This window comes from Falco biarmicus, chromosome 15, assembly GCF_023638135.1.
Source record: "Falco biarmicus isolate bFalBia1 chromosome 15, bFalBia1.pri, whole genome shotgun sequence".
Lineage (NCBI taxonomy): Eukaryota > Metazoa > Chordata > Aves > Falconiformes > Falconidae > Falco > Falco biarmicus.
In genome coordinates this window covers 21,704,428-21,726,021 of record NC_079302.1, presented here as the reverse complement: position 1 = coordinate 21,726,021, position 21,594 = coordinate 21,704,428, and the positions used below count along the sequence as shown (strand labels likewise).

The window sequence follows — 21,594 nt, the reverse complement described above, 5'->3', positions numbered from 1 at the left end:
GCATTGCAGGGAAAACCATTGATCACAACCAGCTACACCCAAGAGTGCAAGTCAAGTCCCTTTGGGGAGAGGAAGGGTACACATTTGCAGGACTAATTTAACTCTGGCATTCCTCCTGCATTTCCGAGCATCCATGCCTGGCGATATCCCTGCAGCAGCGCTCGCCTCAGTAACTTGCCACTCGCCTCACACACAGTGCTCCATTTTTGGATGGTTTCTCCCTCTACCTACCCCTAGTGGTGCAGAGCCAGGAGCACAGAGGATACATACAGCTTTTGCTTTCTAACCAAACCTGAATATGGGTAAAGCTAACTGGAGACACAGCCAGCTCTTTAGGACAGGCTGTAGCCTCATCACAGATTTCAGGAGTGTAATAATCCGTCTGGAGCCTCTAGCCACAACTTTAAAGATGCTGCTCTTATCAACAGACGTTCCCTGTTATTTTCTGGCCATGAATGTAACTGCAGAAGCTACTCCCAACTGCAGAACTACGCATTACAGATCAGCAGAGTTTACTTATATATAATTTTTGTTTTACGTATTGCATTGCCAGCTCACAATGCTGCAGTGAAAGCTTTTCCAGTGCAGCTCAGTACAACACTGTCACTCCTTACCTATGGATTTCTTAAAGCAACAGCTTTGAAGGATACGAACAGGAAATACTCACCCCAAATGGCTGTTAGTGTAAACAACTCCGAGTGGTAACCCAGCTAAGATGTCGGACCTGCTATTTGTTTCACTGGCAATCAATTTAGCAGAGCGTTCAGTCAGCTCACACATCAACCACTTCTGCGCTCAAATCTGGCTGTGGGAGGAGAAGGGAGAAAACTCCTGTTCAGAGCTGCTGGGCCACAGCTAAAGAAAACCATACAAGCTCTCCTTCCAAGTGGAAAGCATCCTATCCCTAAGAGGATGATGATGCAAAGATCATGCAGAAGCCACCGGAGCATGATCATCCTCCTCTGTGTCAGGATCGCTCCCTCTCTCCATCTCTGCGTGTCCACAATGACCCCCTTCCCTCTCAAGTATAGCTGCATCCCTGGCGCAAAGGGGATTCCTTCACCATAACTACAAAAATCAAAGATACTATCACCCCTACCTTAAGTTCAAGGAAAAACCCATTAAAAATGCTAGTCTACAGTCACTGTAATCTCTTCCCCCTTTCTTTCAGAGTCTTACACTAGGCAGGGTCAAGGGGACAAATATGAACAGCATCCCTGGATCTGCTCCTGTATTAGCTCTTTTTTGAAGTTCCACAGCTGTGGCATCTGCTATCATGGGCAAGCATTAGCCAGCAAAAGTAAGAGACTCCGCTGGCAGTGAGCTGAAACAGCGATAGGTAGCTCCTTCCCAAAAATCTTTCCTTCTCTGCTTAATCCAGTGCTGTAGCAGCAGCAAATACTGCACTGTCATACTGGGTCTGGAGAGTGCCTTAAAGGAGCATTAGCTCCCTTCCTCTCCGCAAGGCTGGCAGGGTGATTATCCAGCATTAATGACACGCTAGGTCTCTTCAGAAGGAGGGCTGCCATACCCAGCATGCCGCCTCTGTTTTCAGCTCTGCACACTCATCCTCTCCCTTCAGAGGGATGCAGAAAGAGGAGCCAAAGATTTCAGGAGTCCAATTCAAGCAGGTCATGGTGAAGAGGACAGGAAGAAAATCCAGGCTAACACCTCAATACGGTTATATTCACATGTAAACAGTGCAAAGCAAAAAGTCAGATGGGCTGAGTGTATCATTATGCTACTGGCACACCTGGCAGGGAATCTGGGCTTTGTGGCAAACTGCTAACTTTCATGGACTATGAGAACACAAGTTTTCCAGAGTCAAAACTCGAAGTGGGAAATGACCAGCTCCAGTAACATCATCACAGAAAGCCATCCTCTTGCAGGGGAAAAAAACCCCACCAACTCACTCAGACTGGGAGTCGCTGGCTTATTACAGAGCTCAAAGGAGACCCAAGTTTCAACACAGCTTTCTGGGGCTAAATTTGCACCAGACAAGAGGCAGGATGTAAATGCAGAGAGTGTTAAACACCTCTGACAGCACCAACTGAGAAGCACTGCTTTTTGTGACCATGCGGGTGGGGGGAGAGGAAGAAAAAGGAAAAATAAAAGAGAGAAATACAAATCCCGTAAAATTGGAAGAGTGACTCTCCCTAGCAGGGGAAAGGCGGGGGAAGCCCAGCCAAGCAGAGAGGATTAACACCAACACTGGCAGCCCTGTTCCTGCCATCCGCACCCCACACCCCAATTAACGGTATCATTTGTCAGGATGAATGGGGAACTTGCACTCAATTCGGCAATTTGACAGAGTGTCACTGAACTACCTCATGTCCATATTTATCCAAGAGGCAAGAGCAGGAACCAGTTTTAATGAGAGCCTTTTTAACAAAGAACCAAGGGTATTACCCATGCTCTCACCATCAAGCGATAATTGAGATGTAATCGTTTAAACAAAGCGCAACAAGTGTCCATTTACCCAAAGCCATTGTTAAATATCTACTAGGAGATTATTTTCAAAATTATAATGTTCCCTGAATATGCAAACCACTTTCCATCTTTAGCATTAAAAAGAATAATCACCTTTTAAAAACAAAACAACAAAAAACCCCACCAAAACACAACTGGAAGCCAAACAGCTATTTCACAGCAGAATTTTGAGGAGTGTTTCAAACATGCCAATGCTAATTTAAAAGGAGGGGTGGAAAGAAGTGATGGCTCCACTTTTGGGCCATTAAACTCTGCCTGGAAAGCTCTCTTTTGTACAGCATTAGTGTGTGCTGTAAGTCTGTAATTATGCAGAGAATGTGTTAATTTTTAATTCAAAACGCTAACCCCTTTTTTTTTTATATACAAGCCCTGAATGTCAATCCCTCTCGCAGATGACTGCGAGCACCGACATGACCAAATTCAGCGCTCAGTGGTAAAAGCACGCTCTCCCTGGGAGGTTAGGCACTGCACATAGGAAAGCAACTCAATGCCACAGTAAAACACCTCTTTTATAAAACTGTCACCTCAGCATCATGGCAGGCAAAATCCACTCAGCCCCACAGCCTATTAAACCAGAGCCGTATGGTCAATGATATTCACACCTTCATTTCAGCATTCTTCCATCTAGCTACTGAATTTCTTAATGCAATTTCACAAGAGGCTGAATTCCCACGTCCCTCACATTCCCGAACACAGGGAAGCACAGGACAAGGAAGTTAACCTAATGCTGCCCAGAGGCCCACACCAAGTTAATGGCTGTCAAACACTAAGCCCATCTTTCATCTCTTCCAACTCCTACTGATGCCTGCAATCCATGGAGGGATCCGACTTAAGAGCATGCTTTGACACAGTCCGGCAATGAATTATTAACTCTGGCAGAAGCCGCAAAGCATCAGCTAGTAGCAATCATGGTCCCTCTACGATGATTAACCAGAATGCAATTATCAATGCTCCCGCTTCTCACAAAATGTCTCTGAATTCTCCACCACACAAAGCCCAAAACGCACCGTGCAGGCACGCACACACAAAAGCAGAAACAATTCTGTGCTTTTACGCTCGCTTCTTCAGGGTTGTATTACCAATTGCGAATGGTCCGAGTAAAGAAAACTCTGCCCTCCCCCCTGCATTACAGCAATTATACATGGACTTGCATCACTGGAAGAGTGACATATACAGAATCAAGCCCATATTCTTAATTTCCACAGCAATTCAATCCATGCAGCCACAGAAGCCTGCCAGCAGTTTCAGAACCATCTTTTCCTACATCACATCACGTAGCAAAGGCCATTTCCAGCCCGCTCACCAACAGTGGACAGATGAAGATAAATGTATTCAGCTCTTACTATGAGTGCCGCCCAAAAGGGTGTCCCTGTCCCCAGCCTCCCTCCAAAAGGCAGGCAGATGAGGGCCACCCTACAAGTTGGGTGTAACTTGTGGGCCTCCAGCAGCATCCCAACATATAGGAACAACAACATGCTCAGCTCCCTGCCAACGGACTCCAGACAGCTCCCGATATTAAGCCAAAAGATAACAAACACTAGCAATGGACTGAAAACAACCAGCTGAATCCCAAGACGTACAGAGGTGTTTGCTTGGGATGAGGTACCATGCCGTTCCACAGTTAGCAGTGAAGAGGCAAGGTGAAGGCAGCATTTTAGGTTTTCCTTAGTAAAGAAGTTAAGCTTGTGCTTTTCCTTCAATTAAAGCTGCCAGCTCTGAAGAAAGTGGCACTACAACTCCTGGCCTGCATGGGAAATGAACACCCACAAGCACAATAGTTAAAACAGACCACAGTGGTCCTTGCCTGCTTTGTCAAACTATCCTTGTATTTTTCATAGCAAAAGCACAACTGAAATCAGTATTGGCATCTCGGCAGGCTTAATTAGAAGTCAGGTCTACTCTATTCAGGTCTTTATACTGTGCTCATTACATTAATATCCAAGTGCCTTCCAGTCCTGCGTTAAGTGACATGACTAACATCTGTCACACGTTATTTGTTCTCTTCTCCCTTTCCTGCGGGAGTAGAAACACAGCATTCAAGGGGATCACGGAACATCCAACAACTGAGAACAGAGATTCCTCCACCCCTAGCTCATTCCACTCACACAGCGCACACGTGCTGGCCTTGCCTGCTTGGTTAATGGTTTCATATTATCATCATCGTAACAGTTAAGAAGCTGTACATGTTAAAGATGGGTTAGCACCAAATCTCCTCCCAATAACGTTTCTACGCAGGATTGACAGAATATAAAGACAAACAAAAATCTGTCCTTTGCAGACCAAATCAAGTCATTTGGAGTTTTATCACTTAATTTCTCTGCCCAAGTCTCCTTGCCTTGTCATCTTACATTATACAATAGTGAGAATACAACTTCCAGCAGAGGAAATAAAAGTGATCATCTCTTGAGTGTGACTAAAAAAGAAAGATGAAGGCATGAACAGCTTATCTTGCCCTTAAATTCCTTCCAAAACACACCAAATGTTAAAGTTACAGAGGTTTCACCTGGAATAGCAGAACTAGAAGACTGAAGTCAGTGATTTTATTTTTTGCTCATATGCCTTTCACATTTCCCAGTGACCCTCAATCTTTAAGTCTCTATCCTTTTTATGTTGAAAAGTACTTACATCACCTTGCTTCTGAGTTATCACCCAGTAATTCTTTGCAAAGACAGTGGCAAGTATTGAGATACCTAGAGAATGGGAAGAGCTAGGAAGAAAAGAACTGGGAGAGATCAAATCTTAGAGCTCGATCAAGATGATGAAGGTTCAACAATGCTATGTGTCTTAAGGTCAGCAAGCTATGATCAGGCAGATACTTGTAGCAGAAGCAAAACTTCCAGAGAAAGGCCAAATTCAAGAACATACATTTAGAAGAGATTCAGAAACCAACAGGCAGCAGGAGGGGAGACCCTCACCACCACCTTCTCACCATTCGTCCATACAAACCCTCCAAAACTGCAGGTAACAAAAGCCCACTGAAGACTGAGTTACAAACCGTTAGAAGAGAAGCAAGGGCTCATTCAAGGTAAGGGAGGGGAATACACATAGCTTTCATTTACTACAATGTGCATAGCCATACAAAACAGGGATTAGTCTTCCACAAAAAAAAAAAAAAAAAAAAAGAACAACCTTTTCAAGTGCAGATAAAGAAACCCTCAGGAAAGGGACAGAGGCTGACTCAGACAACTATTAAAAGGACAAAGTGATTTTCAAATAGAGGTCACCAGTTCAAACATGAACTGGATCAGTAGTGGCCAACACTAAAGTATCTAAAGACTGATTAGTGGTTTAAACAAAAATGTGTTATTAATCTTTCAGCTCTGGCTACACAAGTGCCCATATTGCAAGTTCACTGCAGAAAGTGAGACAGAACTTACTTTCCATCCCATTCCTGCAGAACAGACAGGGCTTCGGCGGATACGCAGAGACCAAGTGCAGAAGTGTGAAGGCTGCACAAAACAGTTATTCTTTCGGTTAAGACTCCTAACTTTAGTGTGCTCACCTGTTTGTTGATAGGTACATATAATCAGCTACCACACTTAAAGATACCCATTTAGCATCTATAAACAAGCACAAAGACCACATTGCAGGTTTTGAGGGCGTTATTTGGTCCGTGAATTTTCCTGTAAAATTACTTTGCCAATTCATTAATGTCATGTAACTTACATGTTCATGAAAAAATACACCCACCAAGTATCACTTATCCTTTTCCCCAACACCGATCCAATTATCACTAGAGATCTTGCAGCACTGCCGGCTCAGACATGACATTGTGAGATGCCTTACTGCAAAAGCTCTTTCCAGAAGATGCCCAAGGAGGACTGACTGGATTTCCAAAAATATGTATTTCACTAGTGAAAAGTAGTAAACACACAATATTTAGCACTCAGGAGGTACATCCAGTAACATAGCTGCTTTAACCAAATTTAAACAAAATAAAAAAAAAATTTAGGTGTCTCCCATCCATCTTCACAGGGAATTGTATCTCTACTACTGCACCATGCTGTATAGACACCTAGTGAAGCAATTTTGTTCTCACTATTAGTGGGCACAATAACACAGGCTGAAGATCTGTTCACTTGGGAGTTTGGGTCAAACCACTCTCCATACACTACTCATTAAGCTAACACTTCCTTGTGGACCAGCAGTTTCAGTAGCATGGTGATGATAAAACACATCAACAAATTTTTATATAAAAACATTAGTTGCTAATCAATGATGATGTTGCATATTACTCACATACTATTACTGAATTAGGTAGGGTCTTGCAAGTAACATTAATAAGTAAGAACATGCTGGAGGCAAAGATAAAAAATACTTGATTTCCTTTTTAAAGAAAACTTTATTAATAATTTGCTCCTAAGAAGATCTTCCACCTGCTGAAGTTTAATACTACCCAAAATTTATTTTCCCCAGGGTCCCTCATTATCAGCAAGGGCCTTTCTTGCAAGTCCACACGTTCTTTCAACAGATTCTCTTTGCTATCTGATTTGAGAGCCTTAAGTGTTAAGCATTCGAGGAATGCAATCAAATCCTGCCCCTTCCAGGCCTACTGGGACACCTATTAATACACGCTCCTGTAAAAAGGGAGTTTATAATCTTTTGCAATTAATAGTATCCAGAAAGGTGGAACAGGACAACTTAAATCAGCATTCCAATTATTTAAAGTCTATTAATTTTTACTGCGGCAACTATTTAATTGCTACACAGTAACATCCTTTCTACCTTTTAAGGCCAAACTCTGATGAAGTCAGATAAGCATGGAGCACGTCATTCAGGAGTCTGTGGCAAGTGAATACAAGTGCTTAGAAATTGTGTTGTACTCCACTTAGTAGCTTGTTAGGTTCTCTCTTTCTCACTTAGTACAAAAAAAGAGAGACTTATTTCCAAATTGCTTCATCATCTCTCACAAAAACTCAAAATATTTAAAAGTCACCATAAAATTCCTTAGACCAACCACAGTAATCAAACTGATATGAACTGCATAAGGAAAAGAAAAAATCTGAAGGTTTTTATCCAGCATCTTTGTATGTTCTGGAAAGACAGCTGAATAGTATAACAGCGGCTGCCTTTGCACAGAATGATCAGATTTGGCAGGCTCCTGAAACAGGGAAATGGAGGTCAGATGGGTGACAACAGAAACGCTAAGCCCAAAGTATTCCATGGCAGAAAAAAAAAAAAGTCGCTTTTAACACAAATACCAGCGCAAGCTTTATTTTGGGTAATTATACCACACTGGTATTTGCTTCAGAGATGGAGCAACTGCTACTACTTCCAGTGAGAGAAAATCATCCATTTTTTTGGCAAAAGTATCATACTAATTTCTTTTAAAAAGGTAGACTCTAACAGGCAATAACCTTACCTTACAAAATCCTATTATTTAATGGAAAACTGAAATGACAGGAAAGGGACTGCAGCAAGTCTTGGCTACAAGTCTGAGTGAGAAAGATTAAGTATCACTAAGGACAGTAGCCAGAGGGCAAACTCTTGGCTCCTCACTTTTGTCAAGTGTCTCCTCTCACATTTGGTAGGGCAAAAAGCTGTTTCAAACTCCCTTAATTTTCAGTACTTGTTTCTAGCTATAATGAAGTATTTAGGCTTTGTGTAATTATTGTTCTCATGGCAGGTTTTAACAAATGGCAATACTACATGACAGAACCAGATAGCTGAAAACGTCATTTTCCACCAAAAGTGTCATGTCACCACCCAAAACCAGAGACACTCATTAACCAAAGCAAGCTTAATCCTTTTTTGTTTTGTGAAGGTTTCTACAAGAGGGAGACATAAGAGGATGGAGAGACAGCAGACAGAAAACTTTAGACGTACCTGAAGGAACACTAGGGGTTGGGTTAACTGCTGGGTCACCCCAGTGGCAAACAATTCATAGCAATTAAAAGTTTCCACCCCTGTCTACCTTGCCAATACAAGAAAGCCAGCACCATAATCCAGACAGCTGCTTTGTACAAGTACTGTTCTTCTACAAGAGCAGCAGCATCAGGCCTTCCATAACCATCTCTTCAAAACCTGATGCAGTCTTTTCTACAAGCTAGAAAGCTGTCCAAATAGCAGCACGGCCCTGAGACTTGAACAGAGGGGACCAACTGGAACATATACCATTAAACAATATGGGGACACACCCCTGGGAACTCAGCACAGATTATTGATGGTGCTGCAGGGAAGAGAGAGCAAGCCCCATCTCACATCCGAGAAGAATTACAAGATGACAACAGGCATGTTTTTATAGGTAGTGCTACTAACACACAACACTCATATAGCTTGCGAAGCTATACAAACAAAACTTTCCTCTAGAAAAAAACAACTAGTTTTAAACTAATAAATAGTCAGTAATATTACTCTAATAATATTACGTTATCCCTAAATGTCTATCAACAACTCAGCAAGCACTGGGCATCTCAAAAGATGAGGGGTGGAAAATTTTCAAGATGCGCAAGCCTCAAAACATTCCTGCCCACCTCTCTCTTTTCAGTATCTCATACTTCAGAGGTTCATTTTCAGTATGTAAAGGTTAACAAATATAAAACAACAAGGGAACTCAAGACTTGCCTATTTATCTTGTTTCAAAAAAAATCCAAACCACATTAGTACTTCTGGATAGCCAAATCATATTATAAAATGCAGGATTTCAACATTCTGGCACCAAGCCAACATTTTAATGGACATTCAAACACTAACTAAGGAAATGGTTGTGCATTAAGCCTACCAATAAGTCAACAATCAATACTTAAGTATTACAGTAAAAATACAATCCACCCTTTATAACTGCCTCTAGCCTCATCCTTCTTTGTCAAGCTCAACTCTAAAGAAAAAAATAGTCTTGAAGCAAGAAATGAAGTACATACTATTTCACAGCCACCAAACGTCTATCTTAAAGTCTAGACCTAATTGGCCCTCTGGATTGTACAGATTAATAAATATCCCGCCCCCCAACCCCACCCCCCCCAACTGTACTGACAGGGCAGAAAAGTCAGGAATAAAGAGGACAGAAGTTCAGACACAAAATTAGTCAAGCAGGTCAATAGGAGAGAGCTGCAAAATAAAGCAACCTCAAACAGCTAAGCTCCAAGAAACTGCAGATGAGGAACCTGGTTCCAACTTTATCTCCAAAAAGCATCTCAGTCAAAGAAAACAAGAAAGAATCACATCAAAGCATACTAATGCAGGGGTTTTAACCCAATTCATAGATTTTAATTGTCTGCACAGCATCACTCCTGTATGACCCCTCTCGATATATTCTATCATTTGATCAAATGAAGCCAAAGGCAAGCTCTGCAGAGTACGAGATTTGGACACCCTCTGGAAAGTGTGAACATCAGGCAGTATTGCTCCACAATGGAACAAATGCTTAAGACCTAGTTAACTCTGGCTTCCCATTCTGAGCCACGGCCATAATGCTGAGCCACTGATAGATTTCTGAACAGCGGAAAGACCCCACGGTTTATGGGCGCTTGGAGCAGCTGCGTACGTCTGCAGAAAGGTTCAGCGTAAGCCTGATTTTCAGGAAGAAACGGTCGCAGCCATTGATCCAATCCTGCAAAGCCTGAATGTAAAAACAGGAGGACAAAGCCAATCAAATTGATCATTTTTATCTCCACAGCCTAGTAAGCACAGTACTGACATGGAACTTCATCACGGAACGGTTAAGCCAGCGTAATAGCTTGGGTAAACAAGCCAAGTAAATTCTCCATTTTCTTCTCAGAGTCTGCAAATACACAGAGGGAAACAGAGAATGATTGTTTCAGAAATCCCTCCACAGATCCCTTACGTTATTTGCTAAAACTATCTTGCATCACTGGGGTTTCAGCTATAAACAAGCACACAGCAAGGCTGGGAATGTGGACAGACTTTTTGCTGGTATTTTGAACTTGGGGCATGAAAGACCTCGAGGTTGAGCTCTGCAAAGGACCCAGCGCTGCAAGTCTAGTGGCCAAGGAGCACAAATACCTCTGTCCACACAGAACACAGAGCAGCTGGCAGGTGCATGATCCAAGCCCAGCAGCTCGGTACGTGTCCAGCAATAGGCCAGACGTCTGATCATTACATTTTGCTATTTCATCTCTCTCTACAACAGGCACGTCCTAAGTAATCCATCTCAAGCAAAAGTCATCACACTACAAAATACTGCTGCATAAAATGATTATATTGGGTAGCAGGCAGTAGCAGTCTTGGCTGATGTTTTAGCCTGTGACTCTAATCAACAGCCAGCTCAAGGGCTTTTGCGTGGCCACAATTCCAGCTCAGGGCAGCAACTAACAGCAGTCTTAGCACCATTTCAGCTCAGAGAAGTTGAAATCTCCAGCCCGGACTGGTGATAGCCACTGCAGGTGTCTTTAAGTAGAAGGGTCATTTCAGCAGAGCTGCCAGGGGATGGGTGCTTGCAGCACAGCTTCAGTCTCTCGCTTCAGGTGGGGAAAGGAATGCTGCTGACAGCCAGTGTAATACAAGGGTAGCCGAGGGCTGTGCTGCTCAGCGCTGCCAAACCAGAAACTTCTGATTGAGAGAATTATTTACTTATTATTTTTTTAAAAAGGATTGGTATCTGAGGGGGGAAAAGGTGGAGGCCAATTAAATACTGTTGTGTCCTGATGCGTACTGTGAACAATAAAAAGATGCCTGAGGAAACAGTAAAATGGACAACATCCATATATGCTTCCGCTACAGAATCTCACAATCTTGTGAGTGTCAGTGGTAAATGCAACTTTTATTTCTCAGGTGAAGAAATTGATGCATGGGAAGGCATTTCTTGAGCTCAAAGTCAAGCATGAAAACCATGACAAAAACTGGATCAAAATCCAGCTTTCCCGATTTCCTGTGCTGAAAAACAGCTGCTGCAGAAGGCTGTTTTCTAAGTAAATATACCCATCATGGGGTGCCAGTCAGGCAAGGATCCAAAAATTCAAGGGTCAGGTGCTATTCAATATTTGAATCAGTGCAATAAAACACTGCATAAATATTTTAACTGGCACTCCTGCTCCAAAATACTCTTGGAACGTATTTCAGCCACTTGCTTTCAAAGTTTATAACAGACATTCCCTTCTTCCTTCTGTCCTGTGGAACCTCTGAGAAAATCCCATTCCCTGCTCATCCACAGCACATCTGACAGCACTTTGCTGGTTTGTTTTGAATGTGCTGCTTTCGGTCAGCAAGTACAAATGGATAAAACTAAAGCGCTGAAATTCTATATCCTTGGCTCTTTATGAGGCCTTGTTCTAAATTCTCCTCAACAAAGAAAAAAAACCCACAATACAAAACTCCAGAACACTCTCCATTTTTATATCTCATTTATAACCACTGGCTTCAAAAGCTAAATGCCTGGGTTCCATTGTAGCTGTTCTCACAACACGTACTATAAAATAAGACACAATTTGTCATTACACTTCCAAACTATGGAGGAGATAACGTTTGCTTAGATCTGCATGTAAATCTCAAGAAGTCAAAGTACAGTGACAAATGCATTTTGATATTCCATATGCAATTGAATCCCTTAATTGGTTTGGCTTGACACAGGAAAAAAAAAAGTATCATGCCAGTCACTAATGAAGTTACAACTGTGAGATTGTAGGGCAACATTACCTGTGCTGCCCTGACCAGCCCGTACTTCTAAACTCTGCAACATTCAGTGAGACAGAAATTGCTGTAAATGGAGGCAAAAGCTATGCAGATGTGCTCTGCCAATACCCCACCTGGCTGCACACTAACAATTCCATCCATTGAACTGCAGCTCTGCTAGACATTCCAGTCCCGAGATCTCCACAGTTACACTCAATACTGATTAGCAGAACCTGCTCCTATTTCAGCCTTCACTTCCCTGTGCTTCTATAACCTAGACCTGTCAGTGTAATTGTGCTCCGAAACAGCTCATTTCTCTCGAAAATAAAGTCTAAAGCTCTGTTAAAAAGATATTTCATTAACTGTTACATTCTAAGAATCACTAAGTTTTGTTGTAATAAACACACTGAACTACTGACCACAGAGATTTGACATGGCAGAGTTTTTGCTTCTCCTACTGGTAGCAATAGCTTGTTCAGCAGATGCTCCTAGTAGCACCTACGCAAGTCCTGCAAGAGATGAATAGCAAAACCCAACAAAACCCCAAACCAAATGTAAAAACCAAGGGATGAAACACAGTTCCTCCTTCTTCCTAAAACTACAGTTTTAGTTTTGCTGGGCTACCTGAAGTAACAGGCAACTAAATCTTTGGTATTAATGCAAAAGCAAATTCTGATGACCCCACTGATAAGATTACTCCGTCAGAAGGTACCACCGTGTATCAAAAGGCACTGCTTTCATACAAACACTTTGAAGGGTAGCACTGCACTTGAATCATTCACATTCACGATGGCCCTGGAAAAGGGAGTCCAAAGGAATCAGCTGTGAGACTGTCAGTCTGAGTAAACAAGATTTAGGCTGTGAGGCTGTGCCCATCAATGAAAGCTGAATTTATTACTACACTGAACTGCTTTCACAAATAGTACTATAAAGGCCAGTACTTCAGCCTTTCTAATCTGGCACTACTCAGTGCTATCAGCCTTACTCTAAGCAGCGTTACTGTGTGACCACGTGGAAGTCTCTCTCCATCAAAGGAAGAGGTTGCCCAACGTTCCTGGTGCTCACTCCTGATTTGTTCTGGAAGTGCCACGTTCATTTTTTAAGATAATTATCCAATACTACAAAGCAAGGCCAAAGATATGGTGCTATAACTGTAGCAAAGAGTTGTTTCAAGATGGGGGAAAAAAAATCATGGAGTAAAATAGTTCAGTAAGCTCGGGAGTTATGTTTAAACTCTGAGGTCCTACCTACCCTGCTCAAGAACAAAAGCCTCCATGAATGCACGCATTAAACAGAACCCCTCTGCTTCTCAAGGCAGTGCATTAACTACACATTCAGCTTACAAAAATAAATTGCAACACTTGCTGAAAAATAAATTGTGAAAAAACAAAAAGCCCTTTTCTTTAGTCACACGTGACAGCAATTCAATTTCACTGTCTACTGCATGCATTTTATATAAGGCAGATATGACTGTATCCTGTACCTGATAGTTTTCAATTTATCACTCTGGAACTTCAGTTAGAAAAAGGATGAAATGAAGCAAGCCATTGCCTTTGACACTAGAAAAAAAAGCCTCACTAATGCAAAGGCACAGCCAACCTGGCTATCTACGCTCTTCAGTGGCATGTACAACCAGATTATAGCTCTTGCACCAGATGCGTTGCAGAAGTGAGCCTCTACCCGTTTACCATGCTTGAAGTCAATTAATCAGCATATAAAATAGTGCCAGTTAAAACCATTTCCATTTTAAGTGGTGACCGTTCTTCTCCTGCTTCAGCATCTGACTCTAATTTCAAAGTTTCCATGGGTCATATAAAGTATCGGAGAAAAATTCTGTTTCAAGAAACCAGTTAAACACCTGCAAACTGAGATACAGGTGGCCACGGACCAGGCAAAAAATATCTCCTGCACAGTATATTCATGTAAAGGGTATAGACTTCAGAGACACAGGCAAAAAGTTTATACCACCTCCCTTGGTGTGAGATGGCCATAGCCATCAAGCAAGACAAACACCAGATCTGTGTATCTCAGTACCAGGGTGCATTCCTTCCTGTAGATGACAGCAACCAGGGGTGCTAAAGGCAAAAGGATCTACCTCGGGTGTCTGCATAAAATCAATGGATTTAGAAACTCCTCTGAGGTGGCAAGATGAACCTTCTCTGGATCCAAAGGGGCACTTCCCACATGCAACATGTTCTGCTGAGCCATCTCTGCAACAACATGAGTCTTTGCATTGCGCTTCCCACCTTCCTCTCGGAATCTGTGGTTTCAAGAGATGTTTGTTGCCAGGATGCATTGCTAATGCATAATATATTGGCTGGAAATTAGTATTTCATCTTGCAGAGAGAAAATGTTACAGGCACTTCTTAGGAAGCAATGAATGCAGAAGAGTTTGAGGATGAAACCCTGCCACACAAACAAAGCAAACCTATAACCAAGGTAAGATAGATCTATTGAGACAAACAACTAAATCCTGCCCCTTGAGACAGACTGCAGATTCAATCCCCTGATGCTCATTTTACTGCAGGAAGGAGATCTGTTCTGCTACAAAAGGCCATTATTCCTCCACAAAGTTTAGCTTGCATATTTATTATAGGGATAATTCCCAACTGAAAAGCAAGACTTGTTTCTTTTTTTCCTGGTGATGCTTTGAAAAAAGCATGCCATTTCTGGCATTCCTAGAAATGGATGGATTCACATGCAACATTTCCTCCACAAACCCAGCACCCCTAAGTATCAGCAAGAACCATCCAGCCTTCAAAACAAGCCCTGGATTCTTTTCACACTGAGGACTGCCCTGCTGACTCAGGGGACCTACCGTAAACCAAAGTGCAGGAGAAGGCCTAGATGTTCCTAGCTGCCTTCCAACAGCTTTGAAATGACACAGCATAACACACTTTACATGCTGGAGAACCTCCTCCAAAAGAAACTGCAAAAGGCTTCGACAAAGCAAGGAAAAAGCAAAAGAAATACAGTAACCCAGAGAAGAAGGAAAGGAGTTAACAACTCCGCTATGGTGACTAACACTAATATAACTGAGTGACAAGTTACAGATCACCTCTTAGCCAAAGATTTCACACAACTAGTTCCCAGCTCAGCTGCCCTGCATTCCAGCAACAAGTCAAAGGGGGTGTCCGGCTTGAGTGCCTACTTCCATAATTCACTAAATTTTAAGTTTTTAAAACATTGAGAAGATGCAAAGTTTTCCCTTGGGGGGGGGGGGGGGGGGGGGGGAAATCAATCAAGCGGACATTGGAAAAGGTAGAGAATAAGGCATCTAAGGGTACAAAACCACAGACAAACAAAACATTAAGCATAGCACATTAACTAATTACGTAAAGCACTATCATGCACTTCATCGAGCAAATATAAAGCAAAAACATTAACCTCAAGACAAACAGCAAAACAAAAATAAGAGAAGCGATATTGATTCACTGTATCTGTTGAGTAATCAAGCTTCTTACCATTAGAAATGAGCTGCGAATTTTCTGGATAAGCCATCTTTAACCTTGGAAAAATTAAATAAAGCTGGACAGGGACTAAGAAGAGAAATATAGCAGGGTTAGCTCTATGAAAAAAACCACAACAGAGTACAAGGTCCAAATGTGTAATTCCACAGCCAGGCGAGTCTCTGCACCCAGTTTCCACCATTTAGCTTTCACTAGGACCTCAGGATGGGCATAGTCTCATTTAGTCAACACAATGGTGGGTCTTTTGACGACTGAATTAGTGCTTATTTCAGATTCATTAAAGCCTTTAAGTTTTTGTATCTACTTAACAGACAGAGTAAAAGGATTTAAACATGCCATTTTGTGTTACAAGCCTTGAGGCAGGAGAGGAAAGAAATAATGAATGTTTCAGAGTTACTATATGGTAACCATAGCAGGCAAAATCAATTACTGCTGAGAGGATTTGGAGATAACATGCAGGTTCCCACTCATCTATTTGAAATGTGGTTTGCTGCCCCGCCCCCCCCCCCCCCCCCCCCCACTTCCTCCCCCACTTCTCTTCAGAAATGTCTTTTCTCATACATTATAATCTGGCCTGCGGAATCCTACTGGCTTGCAAACATTATTTAGAGATAAGGATTTGTCATGATACTGTACGGTATCCCCACCTGTGCACTCCCACTTATCAAAAGATGAAAATCAAATCTTCACAGATTACTACTTCTGCCTTTCGCACTGAGTTTGGATACACTGAACTTTATTATCAGAGAAACCAAACGACGATGTGGCTTTATCAAGAACACTATGTAAGCTGGACAGCCACCCCCAAAAGAAAACCTGCAGGACAGAATTGGGGAACCAGCAAAAGCATGTATACCCCCCTCATGATGTGAGACAGGAACACTTTCAGGATAGATAAAAAAAAAGAAACAATTTAGAGCTGCTACTTCAAAGGTCTGTGAAATAAGTTATCTAGAAAGGGCAGATCCAGAAATTCAGATCATACAGGTCTGAACAAGGAAAGGATGTCTGTTTAAATGATGCCAAGCTCAAAACCAATAAAAGGAAATAAATTTTAACACAATCTGTAATTGAATTGAGGAACCTTACTACCACAGGAAGATGGTAAAGCCAAAAACATAATGGGATTAAAAACTGACTCAGTATGTAAATGGATATTGACAGTATCTAGAGCAGTGTTTAACACCAAAATTGTGAAAAGAATTATTATGCCTCATGCTTCAGGGTTTTAACCAATCTCTAACCACTAGAGAACAGGCTGAAGCCTAATAAAGCAAGCGGGTATCTCCACAAACATCTTTGTCAGTGTTTCTCCTCTGAATTACCCAGTGCTGGTCATAAGCACATAAAGGCAACTGAATAGATGCGTCCCAAATCCAATCTAATAGATCAACAATGACAAATTTAGTTTCAGCTAATCCCACATCTCTGATTGAAGTCTAGGATAGCAAATTGAACCCTTCAAAAAGGTTTAATAAAGCTGCTGAAATTGAAACTAAGTACTGATGTGTTTACCAATCTTTCCTCTCACCAGCCTTTGGAACAGCACTCGCATAACACTGGCAAACTGCCTTCTTGCTCCTGCAAAAATACCGCAAGTTAGGAAACCTCTCCGCCCTTCCCCACCTCCACCCCACTACAAACACTGAAGATACCACATAATCCAGAAATTGGTGCTTCAAAAGGACAGTCCACAGAGACTTGCACCGCAGGCACAGAAGTTAGCAACATGCTGTATTTTATTCTCCATAAACTTATCTTAAAACTAAGTCTCTCCAACCTTCTCGAGCCATTTTGACCAAGCAACAATTAAGCATGCTGTTCCAATTAAATTTAAAAAGTAATCTATTAATTGTGGCTCAAAATGCTGCATAAGCAGATCCTTTCTGGTGGAAGCACCATGCATCTTGCATGCTTGCCGAGATACAAATAACGGAATGGTATAGAAAATTTTCAACACATCTTCCTCAGCTTCTTTCAGTCATTTCCATGTGTGTGGAAAACCAACATGAGACATTTCACAATATCTGCTTTTTGTTTAAACAGGAGTTTAATGATTTTGCTCAAAATAAGTAAATAACCCTCTTGCACCCAAAATATTCTCAAAGCACAGAGGTGAGTGAAGAGTGGGCAGGAGCTAATAAATTAATCTGAAGTAAGAAAGCAAAGGAAATAAATAAAACTGGAGTGGGGAAGGGAGGAGAGTGGAAGAAAGATGAGAAATAAAGGACAGGAAACAGAAAGGAGGCAGCGAGAACAGAAGTTGTGCCAAAAATCTAAATGAGTGAAGCAAATGCATGTGTCCTTAGTTCCACCTCAAAAGGCTGCAACTTTCTTTCAGGAGCATATCTTGGCAGGAATAAGAATTCATTTTGACTTCAAAAAGGAAAGTTAAAAAACATCCATACACACAACCCAAACATTTCTTCTGCAAACTGCCAAATTTTCAGGCTGACGTTTTGCATGGGGAAGCTTAAGTACATCCACGGTTTGATGCCCAGGCATTGGTAAAGTTTACACACTTATTAGTGACTATTTTAAACCAAAGCCTGATAATGCCTAGGATTAAGATTTTGGATGTGGAGTCAAACAGACTAATTACTACAGCGGAGAGGAGGGCATGCACAACAATATACCTGTGGCCTTTCCCAGACTGCTAAATTACGCACATGGCTTAGTAATAAACCCTGGTGGAATTCCATCAGTGGAGTAACACTTTCAAGAAGCCTGAGTAAATTAGGGGGGCTTGAAAGGAGGGGAGGGAGTTGAGAGCTGCAGCAGCTGCTGGGTTTTCTAATAGATTTGATGTACAGCCTCGCTGGAAAGAAAGTGCCCAGAATTTTATGCAGTTTGTGACCACACGAGTTCGGTGAGATAGTCTGGCCTGCTCACATTACAAACTTCCCTTGTGAAAGAGTGATTCGTTTTGTACAGCTCATAGCACCACGAGGTTCAGAAAGATGCTCAAAACAATGCTTAAGTAATGAAGACACTAGCAAAGAACGCTGCAAAAACAATAGCTCAGGAGAAAGGTTAACAAACCCACCTCTTTGTATAGGTCAGTTCCAAGCTACTCTGTCCTATTTCAGAAAAGCTTGCAAAATATCAGAATTATTTTTTTCTTATTACAGTTGGGAATTTTTCTCTATTTCTCCTTTTCAGAAATAAGAACTGAAAAGCCATATTAACTTCAATAGGTAACTGTTCAGTTTCCAGTCCCAAGTCTACAGCTTAAATCCATTAACCCACCACAATACTGGGATGGAAAGCTTCTGCCATCTGTGGAAAGTCCCCACAACCAGACCCCTGCATGGCTATGAGCAGCAATTCCCAAAGCCTAACGTCTCTGTTTCCAGTTTCAGAGAGGCACCAGAAAGACATACCATGATCCACTCAGGAAAGAATTATATTACTTCAAAAATAGATACATTAGAAAGACAAAAAAAACAAAACAAAATTCCAAACTGTGGTCTTATGCTGTTACCATCCAAAATGCTGTTAATATTTTAGAAACCTAATTTAACTTCTTAATTTGTTTTCCTCCTTAAATGCAACAAAGATTAATTAGGTTCACTTCTGCATATAAGCAGTTCCACTGATAAATTCCAGCACAGCCCTACAGACCTTTTATTCCAGAGCTATAATCAAGGTACTGGAAATCTCCAAATCATCTCCTGTGAAATCTAAGTTTTTTTCGCAATGGTTTCAAAGTTGATAGAAATATCAGTATCTTACAAAACAAAAAGTAGTGCTTTACAAAAGCTACATTTGACCCTTAAACAAACAGACCCACCTCTTTAGCCTAAGTAATTGCTCTATCACATGATATGTGGAGGTGGCAAACTGCCAGGTTGCAAGAATTTGCATCTCAGCATTATTTCTTCTCATCAATCTGTATTACCACAGAGATTAAACCATTCTACTAAATTTTTCCAGCACCATGAAAACACTAATGCCCATAGTTCATTTGCACATGCTGAGCACACACTGTCTAGGTCAGTAGTCAATACAAGACCTCAGCGAGCACTAAATTAATGGGATGGTGTGACATTACGAGGTACCGCATTGCCAGAAGTGCCATCCCCCTGGTAAAATGCAACACAGACCCTGAAAGTCATTAATGAAACCACAGTACTTCTTGCAATAGTAACATTGCTCCAAGCAGGGTCTTGGTGAAATTCTGACTCTGAAAAATCACATCCCACCAGCCAGGGTTCGCTCCAGAGTTTCAGCTACACGTGGTGTTTTAAAGGGTCCTGCAATGATACTGAGAGAAGCAAAGACGTCTACACCTTAGCACAGGAGAAGCTACATTTAGGGTACGTGAGCTCCAAACTGCCATTTATACCATTATCTGCCCCTTCACAGGGGTAGGAGTTAACATTCAACTAGAAATTGCAACAATTTTCACAAGGCAGAGCTACGCAGCATAAGGAAGAAAAAAAAGGGAGGGGGAGAGTGAAGCCAAAAGTTACAACTCAAAACCTGGTCTCTGTTTTAAAATGTTTATGATAGATACTTCAAAGATGTTTATTAGAAGTCTACAGTCGTACCTATTTGAGATGCAAAGAACATATCTGGATTAAGCAGACAGGAAATATAAAGTGTGCCAGGACATAGCAGAATTTAAATAGATCAATAAACATAGCTACTAGAACAAGAGTTCTCAATTTTTCCATCTCGTGACCTTGCATTAGCATAAAGTTTTGGAATGTCCCTTTCATACTCTCTTGTTTACCCACGATGAAAGAGAAAGGCAGATCATGTCTCCTCCCTCCCTGCTCCTAACCCCTGAGGGGTTAGGAATCCATGATCAGAACCACGATGAACTGGAAGATCACCACATAATTACTCCTGTTAGCATGCAACCAAGCAAACAAAAGAAATCTGAAATCATTCAGTATCACAGCATTTACTGAGTGACTAATCTGGCCAACTAACAAAGCCCCACAGAGTATTCTACATTGTGTGCCATGGTTTGGGTTTTTGGAGGTTGTGTGTGTTTGTTTTTAAAGGTTAATAAGGCCAGAGTAATTTAAGATGGCACTACTAAATCATGCTATTCAAGCAGTAACAAAAACCTGAGAAAATTGCTGCTTAGGTGTAAGCTAAGCATGTGAGAGAAACAAGTGACAAGCAAAAACATAACACCCAAAACCCCCAAATATATTCCCAATGTTTCGGGCTTCTCTCCTCTTCCCACCCCCGCTTTCTTTTTAATACAGTGTTATTCATCACCTACCTGATGCTAAAAGGAGTTTTTTTGGGGTTTTGTGAAATAGAGGAGCCCACACCCTTAAACCCCAGTCCCATCCCAGTCTACACACACCTTGGCATTTCCCAGGGCATTCTCTGATCAGCACAGGCCTTGGGCGGCTGGGGACCAACCTGTTGGCTCAGAGGGCCCTGGGTGGCTATCGGTGTCAGGCAGCCCACCAACCCCCCGCTGCCTCACCAAGCCTGCACGCTGCAGAAGCCCTTGCAACTCTCATCACCCAGCAGACAGCCACAGACAGGCTGCAGTTTTCCTTTCGAAGAGGTTAATGTCTCCATTCTGTAACAACTGTACATGCAAACATGTCGGAGATGAGGATGTTTCTGTAATATATATTTCTAAGGTCCACATCCCTTAACTCCATTTGCTGTATGTCAAAACACTCATTCCACATCACTGCTTTCTTCAAATGTGTTAAAACTGCCTCTGGCCACATTTAATTACCAGGATATTTATATTCCCGATTTACATGCCTAAATGTGTACATTAAGGGTCAAATCCTGAATGAAATCAATGAGACTACCTAGGCAAAGACAACAGCAGGCTTTGATGCTAGCATGCATGAGTAATGGGAGGGGGAAAAAAATTACTTCTGAGAACCTTTGCAAAGAGCTTTTGAAGAATTCACAACTATTACCGCAAATATTCTTTATTCGGATCACAGCTGTACAAAGAAACCAAGAGCTAACAACCAACCCTGAAAAAACAAGGTGGAAGGTTGTCCTCTTGCATTCACTGCCCTAGCTCTGCAACAGTTAAAAGGTCCCCACAGCTGTGCTGGCATCATCGATT

The 21,594-nt window shown here is 41.8% G+C and overlaps 1 protein-coding gene across 5 annotated transcripts in view; it reads right to left on the bottom strand.

Annotated features, from left to right (window-relative positions):
- NUP93 (nucleoporin 93) overlaps positions 1-21,594 on the bottom strand; it is an 81,857-nt gene that overhangs the window by 47,695 nt on the left and 12,568 nt on the right. The window contains exon 1 of one of the 5 annotated variants that reach the window (XM_056360731.1): positions 15,522-15,618. The exons of the other annotated variants lie outside the window; for them this stretch is intronic. Within the exon in view, the coding sequence (XP_056216706.1) occupies positions 15,522-15,524 (3 nt within the window). The 5' untranslated portion in view covers positions 15,525-15,618. Of the gene's footprint in view, positions 1-15,521; positions 15,619-21,594 lie in introns of those variants that run through there. 5 annotated transcript variants of the gene reach the window in all.